General features: G+C 36.2%; 1 protein-coding gene across 1 annotated transcript in view; it reads left to right on the forward strand.

Annotated features, from left to right (window-relative positions):
• The window catches only part of LOC102407049 (hedgehog interacting protein), a 113,793-nt gene extending 101,238 nt beyond the window's left edge, over positions 1-12,555 (forward strand). Inside the window, exons 12-13 of the mRNA XM_006063792.3 lie at positions 1,798-1,946; positions 5,802-12,555. Coding sequence (XP_006063854.2) covers positions 1,798-1,946; positions 5,802-5,995 — 343 coding nt within the window. The 3' untranslated portion in view covers positions 5,996-12,555. The remainder of the gene's footprint in view (positions 1-1,797; positions 1,947-5,801) is intronic.
• The last annotated feature ends 531 nt before the right edge of the window (positions 12,556-13,086 follow it).

A 13,086-nucleotide genomic window follows, 5' to 3' on the forward strand; every position in this document is an offset into this window, starting at 1 on the left:
CGTGCTGCGATTCATGGGGTCGCAAAGAGTCGGATACGACTGAGCGACTGAACTGAACTGATGGTTGATCAGCAATGTTGTGTTCATTTCAGGTGTACAGCAAAGGGATTCAGTTCTACATATATATGTATCTATTCTCTTTCAAATTCTTTTCTCATTTAGAATATTGCAGAATATTGAGCAGAATTCCCTGTGCTATCCATTAGGTTCGTATTAGATATCTGTTTTATATATAGCAGTGCATACATGTTCATCCCAAACAACACTTTCAACAGAGAGTGGGTTTTAATTGGAGAGAAGAGCTAAAGAAGTCACTGGATATTTTAAATATGGTTTTGAGTCATTGTAGAAACAGTCTCAGATCAGACCTCAAATTATTATCACAGTTCACATTGCCATGGGGCATGACAAGATAACCTGTCTCAAAAAAACTAAGGCTGCGGGGCCTAATTATTTGCTTCTCTCTGAAAGCTCTGTCATTTAGCTCTGTGGTGGTCCTGACCCATAATTATCACCTTCTTTGTTATGGTACTTAAGGACTCCAACTGACTTGGCCTTCTTCATGGTGCTGATTTGACTGGTGATGAAGCGTTTGTTTACATTCCTTCCCTGAAAAGAGCTTTCCCACCACACTGAGGCGCAGGTAGAGGAGACTGATAGCAAAGGGCCATTGCAAATGTTTTCTCAAAGATGAGGTCATGAGCAGTTGGATCATGCTTCCAGCCTGAACCACCTTGAAAGATAACCTCTCACTCAAAAACATGAAGACTTATGACAGTTTTCTGGAGGCAGCTTGGTCCTTCTTTAAATGATGGCAGTTGTCGAGCAGTTAAAACAAAGTCTGTGACTTTTTAAGTGACAGATAAGATACTTTTGTTTGCTACTATTAGCATTCTTTTTCTTTATAGCAGGATAAAGTAAAATTATAAAAATATGTATGTACACATATACACATATGTATATAAAAATCTCTCTATTTAGATCATTTATTGCATAGAGAGTTTAAACTTTGAGTCCAGAAACACACATGTATTATTTATGTCCTTTCAAGACCAGTCATTCTGGGAAAAAGTATCTCAAAAGAAACATGAAAATAAAAAGCAATTTCAAAGCTTTTTAGGCTACAAGCACTCATTTTAATGACTGCCTTCAGCCCCCTAATATTGGCAAATGTGCCTATTTTTTCTATTCCTAAAAACTTTTGGAGTCCTGGAGGAAAAAAAAAGCTTTCAAATATCCATACATCTTCATTTTTTAAATTATAATTGCTAGGAATTCTTAGATGCCAAAAAATTGTGTGTGTGCTCAGTCGCTCAGTCATGTCCCGCTCTTTGTGACCCATGCACTGCAGCCCACCAGGCTCCTCTGTCCATAGAATTCTCCAGGCAAGAATACTGGCGTGGGTTGTTATTTCCTTCTCCAGGGGATCTTCCCCACCCAGGGATCAATTCCGCGTCTCTCACTGCATTCCTCCACTGCAGGCGGATTCTCTACTGCTGAGCCACCAGGGAAGCCCCACCAAAATATTGGTGTAATGTCATTACATTTTTAATCAATGAATCTTGATCGTGATAGTTTCTTAACCATTTTAATGTGTTCCCTTTGGTTCAAAACTGGTTATTTTGTTTTCTCAGGGGTGTATGTTTTCTTAGAAAGTCGACGACCTTTCTGAATGACTTAAAAGAAGAATTTCCATAGAAAGGAAGAGACATGCTTTGTCAGCTACAAAATCACTTGATTTTATCCCAGTGCTGATTTTCAACCACAATGCGCTTTTGATTTTGTCTTCTGATGCAGACCTCTGCTGCCTGAGGAATGCAGGGCCGTGGTCCGGCCCGCCCAGGCCCTGACGTCCGAGTGCTCCCGGCTCTGTCGGAACGGCTACTGCACCCCTACGGGAGCGTGCTGCTGCAGTCCCGGCTGGGAAGGGGACTTCTGCAGAGTCGGTGAGTATTTCTGTTGTCCCTGGGAAAGAGAGGGCATGCGACAGCCTCTAGGAACTCAAGACCTTAACGTTAGTTATTTTTTCTAGAATGATCTAATGTTCAGAGCTGTAGCCATTTACTGAAAAATAGAGCGACCATGTGATCCAACATGCCACTTCTAAGTATTTATCCAAAGTAACTGAAAAAAGGACTTCAAAGAGATATTTCTACTTGCACAGCCATGTTTATAGCAACATTATTCACAGTAGCCAAAATATGGAAACAATGTAAGTGACTGTCAGTGGATAAAGAAGATGTTATACACACACACACACACACACACACAAGTGACTATTATTCAGCCGTGTAGGAAATCTTGCCATTCTTGACAACATGGAGATAGACTTTGAGTACAGTATCTTAAGTGAAAAAGCCAGACAGTAGATAAATTCTACATGATATCACGTATATGTGGAATTTGTTTTTTTAAAACGTCAAACTCATAAAAACAGACAAGTGGTTGCCAGGGGCTAGGGGCGGGGGAAATAGGGAGAGACTGATAAAAGGGCATGAACTTTTCAGCTATAACATGAAAAGGGGAAATGCCCCAGAGGTCCAGTGCTTAGGACTCCAAGCTTCCTGGGTGCTCAGGTTCGATCCCTGCTCCAGGAACTAAGATCCCACAAACCGAGAGGTACAGTTCCCCCACAGAACAAGGCGAATAAGATAAAACTAGCCATTTACAGTAACAGTAATGCTCAGCTTGTTTCTGAATTTATACATGAAGACTTTGCCATTTTCCTGATGTAAATAATTCATTTATATAAGTTAGTTATAAAGATAATTGACTTCTTTCACAAAATCAAAAGTGAAAACAGCCCAACTAGATCATCCTTGTGGGCTTTCAGTCCCGGATTTGAGATTTCAAACCTGTGGACTCACTGGAAAAGACCCTGATGCTGGGAAAGATTGAAGACAGGAGGATAAGAGAGTGACAGAGGATGAGATGGCTGGATGGCAACATCAACTCCATGGACGTGAGTCTGAGCAAACTCCTGGAGATTAGTGAAGGACCAGGAAGCCTTGTGTGCTGCAGTCCATGGGGTCGCAAAGAGTCAGACACAACTGAGCGACCAAACAACAGCAGCAATGCCCTGTGTGTCCAGAGTCCCTTTCTGAGTGCCAGAATTTTCCAGACACTCCATATAGGCCCTCCCTCTACTTGTTGCTTGCTTTCTTGCTGCAGTGCATGAAAATAGGGGTTTTCAGTTGGTGCTTTTATAGGAAAGGGGAAAACGCAGTTATCTAGAGTCATTTTATGAGATTTTCTTCATTCTTTTTGCCACTCCCTTGTCGGCCATCAGCTAGGTGTGCAGCCGCACAGAGAGCAAAGGAGTTTCATTCCAGGGTTATTCTATCCTTTAACTTGTGACTTCCACAAATACACGCAGTTGTGTTTAAATTCTACCTGTTGTAAAGACAGTTAGCTTAATTTAGAGACCTAGAGCTTAAGGTGGGTATATTGAAAGAACATTTTCAATAACCAGCATATACGTGTTATTTACAAAAGATTTCAAACAGTATAGTCTCTCTTGTTGATAAAATTCTAAGTCCCATGTTAATATTTAAAAGTATCAATCATTCATAAAGGCCATCTCTCTTTATTCTAACATGTATTTGTTTCAAAATACTATAGCTATACATTGCTTACTTTATATATTGTCAAAATAAAGTAGACAGTATTTAAAGTCACATAGACAATATCCATTTTAAGCTTAAATTACTTCAGCACTAATAATATTATGTGACTGATTGATACCATGGTTACATATCTAGGAAAAAGGTATCATAATTGAAACAACAGAAATAAAATAATTATATTATTTAAAACAAATATTCATATTCTATATTTTTTCATTAGTTGGCAAAAAAATGAGGATCAGTGTTTAAATGCAATAATATTCTAATTCCTGATGATATCTCTTCCCCCTGCTTCCTCTGATGCTTGATAATATCTTTTCTCTCAACTTCTTTTACCTGGTGTCCATTCTGTCTTATCCCTTACTTATATTTTGCTTATATTTGACTCTTAGGTCACCTCAAGTCATTGGATAAGAAAAATTTTTTGAGTGCCTGCTAGTAGCAATATGTTAGGCTGAGGGTAAACATAATTTTGAATATAGGTGGCTTCATATATACCATATATGATAATAATATATGTTATAAATGAAATAGTAATATATGATATATGATAAAATATGATATAAATGAACATTTATATTTTCATAAAGTATTTTTCATCTTTTCATTAAATCAATTTAAATACTTGGAATATATAAGATTAAACCAGAATCATTTTATTAAAGTAATATATTTTCTTTGGTTTTGACCCAACCAAGAACTTTATTCATATACTCACATAATTTGCTCACCTCCCACAAATTTAAAAGACTATTGTAGTCTATTTTCTCCATGTCATTTCTTTCCCATATACCAGCCACAGACCCCTGGATTTTTATTAATGCATTGGAAAAGGTTAAAAGAACTATCCCAGAGAAGTATAAGAATATGTATTTAAGGAATTTGATTCTGTCTACAGTGGAGAAGGCAACAGCACCCCACTCCAGTACTTTTGCCTGGAAAATCCCATGGACAGAGGAGCCTGGTAGGCTACAGTCCATGGGGTCGCTAAGAGTCGGGCATGACTGAGCGATTTCACTTTCACTTTTTACTTTCATGCATTGGAGAAGGAAATGGCAACCCACTCCAGTGTTCTTGCCTGGAGAATCCCAGGGACAGAGGAGCCTGGTGGGCTGCCGTCTATGGGGTCGCACAGAGTCAGACACGACTGAAGCGACTTAGCAGCAGCAGCAGCACAGTGGCTGCACACCCCAGATTCATCCTATCAGTAAGAGACTAAGTTATAGGCTCAATTTTATGTCTCTGCCTCATTTTAACAGTAAATCTTTACCTTCCCTACCTATATTGTAGTGGTAAACATTCTTTTCTGAGGCAGGCTTGTGCTGTAGAGTACCCTGAAAAGGATTGCTCAAAACTTCTTTCACTGGGCAACCTTACTACCCCCAAGAAAGGGCTTCAAGGTGTAATCAGAAATGAGACATATACCGTGCACCCCCTGGGAACAAGGAAAGGGAAGAATCCAAGGGAATCCACATAATAGATCCTCCCTCCAACCAAAATAAAAAGCTAACCATTTCTTGCTGTTACACTGTTGATGTTCCAGCCTCTGGGTCTTTCTCTCTGGCCATGCCCTTCCCACCGTGAGGTCCTAGCCAGGAAGAATGGAAACCAGAGGTACTTGGAAGACATTCTGTTGGAGATGGCCTAGGGAAACAGAAGTTGTAAAGAACTGAAATTCTTGTTTCGATGTTGTTGTTCAGTCACTAAGTTATGTCCAACTCTTTGTGACCTGCATGGACTGCTTCGCGCCAGGCTTCCCTGTCCTTCGCTATCTCCCAGAGCTTGCTCAAATTCATATCCACTGAGTCGGGTGATGCCATCCAACCATCTCGTCCTCTGTTGTTCCCTTCTCCTCCTGCCTTCAATCTTTCCCAGCATCAGGGTCCTTGGTTTACATAAAGTCAATTCTATAATGGATTGAAATTGTTTCCCATGGTCTGGGTGATCTGCTTCTCTAGAAATATCTCCCACTGTCTGCTGCATTCTGGCCCCCAAATAATTGGAAGTCTAAAATCTTCTTTCTTTGTATTTATTAGCTTTGGGGTCATTTTGGGACTGCTCTTCTCCTCTTTCCCTCCCTTCCCTTACTCATCAAATATTTATTGGCCTCATATTCAGCGCCGTTTCTGACCTACAGAATGGAACGTGATTGTATTGCTCTATTTTTTCTTCCAGCGAAATGTGAGCCAGCGTGTTGCCACGGTGGTGTCTGTGTTAGACCCAACAAGTGCCTCTGTAAAAAAGGATATCTTGGTGCTCAGTGTGAACAAGTGGACAGAAACCTCCGCAGAGTGACCAGGGCAGGTATTCTTGATCAGATCATTGACATGACGTCTTATTTGCTGGATCTAACCAGTTACATTGTATAGTTTCTGGGACTGTTTGACTGTTCCTTTCCAGTGGGCATTTATTTTTTTATCCTGTCATTAAAAAGAACAACTGTTATCTTGCTACACACTCCTGTGATTTCATTTTCTTTGATTAATTTAAAAGTCATTTCCAGAAATGTGCAGGTCTTGTGTGTGTATATTGGCATGTTTGTTCACATATGCACGTATACACACACACTCAAAACCCCTATGCGTGTGGTTGCATAACAGATGGGTTTTAAAAATATGTATTTCCTTGCGTGGAGTAATTTCCCCGGAAATTCCATTGTAAATTGGTAACGGCATTTTTATGTCACCAGAAGAGATTATTTGATTTCCCAGGAATTTTCTGTCTGTAATCACTGAAGTCTACTTCAATGGAGTTTTAAAACATTACTGTGCAATCTGATGGATTGAATTTTAAAAGGCCATATTTTTATATTAATATTAAAGGATTATAATATGAGAGAATGTTTCAGCCCTGATTAATTTCTAAGTGGGCAATGGTATAAAATTGCAATCTGCATTTTTATCAATGTATCCAATTATAGAATGTTAACGCACTTACCTTTTTATTGGCAGAGAAATCTGGTTACTCTAGCTTAATTTCAAGATAGTTTTCAAGTGTTTTCAATTAAATCATAACAGCATATTCTAAAACCAATCTTCCTAAAAGGTCTGCTTTTATTGTATAGTTTATTTAACAATAGGCACTGGGTTTGTGTTACATATTTATATTTTTTATTTTATTTTTATAATATAGACATCACCTAGATGAAACACCTTTACCCTGTCCTGTAAAATACTAAAGTTACATTTTTCACCAACTTAATTGGAAAGAAGGGGAGTGAGAAAGCAAACAGCCTTTAATGTGCTGTGGATCTAATCTAGCAATGTATCTTTGTGCCAACATGTAACCATTAACGACGGATGAAAAAGCAAGAAAACAGCCACTCATTATAAAATTCCAGCACTAAACATTCGTAAAATGCTTTTCACCATAGCAAGCCTGTCAGAGAGAATATGTGATTAGAATGTTGTGGGTTTCACACTGAATCGAACCTCACTGGAAAAAGAGTTCACTCGTTTTGAACAAATCTTGCCTATGTAAGCTGTCACTTGTACGAATTTTTAATATGTTCATTCTTGCCAAATATGACTTTTAATGTGTACATTCCTTCAGAACTCAATGAAAATCCTCTCTGGTTCATGTATGAATAAATATCCTGTAAATGTTCTTTTGGGTTTTTCAAGAAATATCATGTTCTAACTTAAACTGCAGAAACTCAGGTAGACGCTTCTCTTCGTGGTTTTTGAAGTCAGCGTGCCATGTTTGGATTATAAAGAATTATCAGGACATTTTGCACCTCTGAAGAAACATCGACTCATGACATGTGGGCCCCCACTTTCGGTTGCCCTTCTTTAACATCTCTCCCTCCAGAGTCTAAACTGTAGAGCAGGGCAGATTATACAACACAGATTGACTTCCCAAACCTACTCCTTACCTTTAAGAACAGAAGCGTCAATTTAAAAAATAAACAAAACCTTGCAACTCGTATTTGTTTATTGTTGGAAAGCAAGAGATTTGCAATGAAAGCACAGGGAGAAACCACCAAGTAGAAAGTTTGGTTAAGTACCCTGTTCTTGTCTGCCATATATGATTGCTTAAGTTTCAAGTGACCTCATGCCCAATGGAAATGGGTTGACAAGTCTTGGTTCAGTGCTTAGTGAACAATAGCCTGCATTAAAAAGTGCATGCATAATTTTGCACAATTTAGATTTCAATGGACAGTCTATTCAAAGAAATCTCAGGATTAAATGAGCATGGAGACCAAATTGCCCTCTTACCCCAGAAAAGGGGTGGTCCCTTCTAGTCACACGAACACTTCATTGGCCCAACAGTGTGGCAAATCTTGCAGTGAACCCTGCCGTAGCCCGCATCTGTAGGTTAATAGCAGTCTTTTGTCCCTGTGGCTTTCTCTTCATGGCCCTTTTACTGAATTCCATCACAGAAAGTTTTACAATTAAAAAAAAAAAATGTCCTGACAACCATTTTTGTAAATGGACCCTACCATCTCCTCATCTCTTATTCAACGTGGGTGACATTCACAAAATGTGAGCTTCTTGTGAGGGAGCCAGCTGTCTAAATCTGTCAAATCGTGCAGTTTTATTACACATTCGCCTGTTCATAGTTTCACTGAAAACAATAAGGATACTGCCATATATTCAGCCAAATTCAAAAAAAAAACAAAAAGAGCATTTTTTCTGACATCTTGAATCTTTCCATCTTTTCCAAAAGAATCTTTATAAAAGAAAAGATGTTCTATTGCCATTAGTTCTCTTATTTAAAAATATCTAGATTAAATTGACCAGACCCAGCTTTTTTTTAGATAGTCCTTTCCCAAGCGAAGACTTTCAAATGACTTAGAAAAACATATGTACTCCAGGTATCATTGCCTTTTCTATGGGGAGTCATTAGAATAAAAGATCAAAATTTTCTAAAAAGAAAACAGATCCACTGACATTAAACCCCAGCAAATACAGTCATTGGAATCATTTCTTTCTGTTCCTAGGAAAGAAGTAAATAGCAAAGGCGGATTAATACCTACATATTTTAAACTAAGTGATCATTTCAAAAAAAACTTTTGACCTTTCCCTTCAAGTAGATTTTAAATATATATGTGACTGAGAATGATCTTAAATAATTCATGATGAGAGGCAAGTAGGAATTGGTTAAAAAGTATGAGCTAGGGAAAAATAATTGTTTCATCACATGAATGGCAATATCTACTCAGTAAAAAAGCACATAATCAAAATGAAAGAAAATGTCCTCTGTATGAATATAGATGTGGGAGATAAAGATACAATAAACATAAAAATGTAAATTATTATTCCTTTTTTCCATTCTAGAGCTTAAGCTTTGGGGATCAATTTAATGTAAAATGCTATGATGGTAGTTATAAAGAGTTGAGGCAAAATATTTTCTGCCACTGCTTCTAACAAACTCTTGTTCTGGTTGATAGAACTTCATTTTCTTGCTAGTTATTTGAAGTAATAAGAAGACAAATGAGTTGACACATCATTAAAGTGCAAAGAAGGGAAGATTTAAGAAACTTGAATAATGATAAAAAGGGCTTCCATCTCTAGCTTTCTTTTTGGAATTTCCCTTCAATATGGCTATTGTAAACTATACCTTTTATTTTATCACAAAGAATACTCAGAAGTTTTCTCAGATTAATGGACTATCTCATAAAGAAGAGCAAAGAAACCTACACATACAACTTAAATAGAAAGCCATTCTCCTTTTCATTTATATATTTAAGAGTAAGCACTTCTCCATTTATTTATTTGAAAATAATTACATAATAATGTACTAATAATTTTTAACAATTTTGTAATATTGTTTTTATCTCCAAATCATAAACTAAAAAGAAATCTACTAGGTTTAGGATCTTAGGTTAGATGCTGCATCTGGGGTCTTTCAAAGTGCACATTAATTTAAACTGTATTAGTTTCTTTTAGTTTTGAAACATAAAAACTAAGACTAAATTTTTAAGAGGGAAAATAAGGTATATTATAGGCATTTATATTTGGCTGCTCGATAAAGTTTCTGAGCATCTCTAAAGAATGTTACCTATGATATCTTTCTCTCTCTTTTTTCTTCCCCACCCCCATACATCCCTTTTCTTGTTAACCTCTCTCATCTCTGTTTCTATTGGTTTTGACTAAACAAACATGTCCTCAGGACACTAATGAAGATATCCTAGAGCAGCTTGCTACTGATTTTGCCTGAAAAATTCCTCTCCTAGTACCACATTTGTTCAAACTCTAAATCATAAAGAACAGCAGACAGTGATGAACAGACTAGACTGACCTATTGCAGTCATTGAAAGAAGTGACAAAAAGAGTGCATGACTCCCAGCCTAGATGTCCCAGCTCGGCTGGGGTTCCATCTTGGATGCTAGAAAGAACGTCCCCAGTCCAACAGTGTGAGTTAACAATAGGGAAAGGTAGCGGCTATTTCCTTTTCAAACAACAACCATCTCTATGGATGGTTGAATAATCTTAAGACTATCCCAAATCAATGAGGAAAAAATTACATAGTCCCTCAGTGGAGACTTCAGAATCTCTTTACCCCACCCTTGGAATGAACCATGAACTTGCAAAGAACTCAGACCAAAGTTCCATGCCTTGAAAATGTACCCATTTCTTTATTACGGCCAAGAAGTCAGTGGGCCTGTTACTGTGACTATAGACAATACCTCTAGAAAGTTTCTCGTTAGAATATCCTAAAGAAATATATTCTATCTTACCTTCTTTCTCTTTATCACACAAACACAAATTAGTCATACCTCTTATAATCAATATGATGCAGAGAAGGTGAGCAACTGAATAAAAGAAGCATTTTGATATTAAAAATATAAAAAACATGACCATAAAACCTGCCGGACGTTAATCTTAACCAGTTGCAACACTTCTTGCTCTTAATAGCCACTCATAGGTTTTGAAAATTGTCTTAAAATAACTATTTTGGGGAGTACAGTGTACTCAGGAGAGCGGGAGAAAGTGTTGTGCTATTTTCTTCTCAATCATAGTGATTATTTCCCTAGTGACTATGAAGAGATTTACTTATTTATCAGATAAGCTCTTTTGATTCTTCATTAAATGTAAGCCCAAGATGCACCCAAAAGAAAGATACATTCTCTTTCTTTTGTATAAATCATCTACAAGTTGATTGAAAGCAATAAAAAATAATGATCCCTTCTATTAACCTAAAGCTTAAGCTTAAAACTTGTCACTGCTTTTAACAACAACAAAAAAAATGATGCCAATTCAATATGAGTTCTCAGGTACATCTCATGTACATCACAAAGTCAGACATCACATTTTGGTCAGGGTATTTTTTTGCATATGTAGATTTTATATTACTTATACACAAGCAAATTAATATAAATGGTCAGTTATTTCAATTGACTGTAATCTTTCAAGTTAAAAAATTTTTAACTTAAAAAAAGTTTTAACACAAGATAAAAAAAAATAATATTAACAGGGATGGAAAATTCATAATGGCTAAAAAGAAAATAAGCTTTGTCTTCACAGTTAGAAACTAACTCTTGTACGTTTCCCTTTGCACTAAAAAATAACTAGCCAAGAGTTTCCATTCACACGAACAATGTGTGATCAGATTTGGTGTAGTCTGTGCCCAAAAGTGTGTTGGGTATTTCTTCACCTTATGTTCTTAAAATCAGAGACATGATTTCCATAGAATAAATTAGGAGTTTATGTATAGTAGAACCTAATACTATTAACACATTAATACATTCCATTCATAATACTATTATTGAGAAATCAAACTGACAACCTTATATCAGGTATTTCCCACATCTCATTCAATTCATAGGACATTTTTGGACTTGCATTTCACCAAGAACTATGGAGTAACAAGATAAATGATACAGAGGTTCTATGAGATTTTTGGAGTTCATTCCCTAGGACATGCTAAAGAAGTCTATTTAAAAGAAACCCAGCTAATTAAAATAAAAAAAAATTATCAAATCATTATAATTAATAAGCATAAAAGAAATTGGTAAAGAAACCATGTCTTTCCTGGCTTTATCTGTGATTAATTCTGTCCAGCTTTAAAGAATGGTTAACTTTATCTTTTAACTTTAGAATGGCTAAAGTGTTCTAAGTTTTGGTTTTCCTAGCTGTTGATTTTCCTTTAGATTTTTGACAATTAGGGCAATTTGTCTGTAACCTTACTCACAGAAGATACTTTGCTTGGATTTCTGTTAATAAGAGGCAGAAGACTGTGGGAACAAGTAACAAAAGCAGGTTAATATATGTACTAGTTGTTTTCTATAAATGTTCTTTGGAAAAGTAACACGCAAAGTCATTGGCTTAGATAATCCTTCTATATTTGCATTAATTTGACTTACTTTACCAAGTTATTATTAGTTCTTTTTAATTGATCTTCTATTATTCAGCCATCCATCCATTCATTAATTTAACAAAGATTTATTGAAGTGCCCAGCACGATTTATGTACTATAGAAAAGGCAAGGATGTTTATAATGGGAGATTGTGAGCCCAGTGGGTGCATTTGAAGCAGAAGACAGTAATCGCACCCAACTGCTCTAATTCAGTTCAACATCAAAATCCAGCAGTAATAGTACAGATGGCCTAAAATACATCTGTGTGTATCTGTATGTGTGCACACACCCATGTATATATATTTATCTATCTGTACAAACACTACATATGTATACACACTATCTATGTAATATATAATATATGTATAATGCATATAAATTCTAACAAGTGTATTTGTGTTATCTTTAAAATAGAACAATTGTATCTTGAAGTGATAAATGCAGAGAATTGGTTTTTATTGTTGATCTGTGGATTTAATGATTTTTAGGTGAAAAGGATGTTTAAGTGTATAATTTCTTTTCTTAATTTAATATATTTATGTAAATGCATGCCTGAAATTTGGTTAGATTGGCTGTGTTTGTGTCCTTTAACATGATCAAATGTATTAAACTTTATCTTATGATCTAATGTACATGTGCGATTTTAAAATTATTTTTTATTGTAGAATTTTTAAAGCTTTTCTTAAGTATCCATATTGACTATATAAACACTGATTTTTTAAATATTCTATACTCAAACTTCTTGTTCAAACTATTCTTGCCTTTTTTCACTTTTCATGTTCTATTTTCAAAATTTTACTCCCCAAAATATATGGCAATGTTAAGGGTCAGTTTCATTGGGTACAAATATTGACTTAAATTTATAAGTTGTAAATGACTTAGATCTGATCCTTTAAAAAAAAGTAAAATATTAATCAGTGAAGGATGCAAAAGAGCAGTCAAGAGTCCTGAGAGAAAGAAGCACGTAGAAGAGGGGAGACACGGAAAAAAGGCGATTGCAGATACCGTAAAACCTCGTTGACCTGGCCGTTTGGTTTCCAGTCAATTGTATCAAGAGTATTTGTACAAGGTCAGCTATGCTGTTTTGAACATGAATTAAATATCTGCCAATATTCTTTAGAAGACCAAAATGCTTTCATCTCAATCTCCTTTCTTCCTG

Source organism: Bubalus bubalis, chromosome 17, assembly GCF_019923935.1.
Source record: "Bubalus bubalis isolate 160015118507 breed Murrah chromosome 17, NDDB_SH_1, whole genome shotgun sequence".
Lineage (NCBI taxonomy): Eukaryota > Metazoa > Chordata > Mammalia > Artiodactyla > Bovidae > Bubalus > Bubalus bubalis.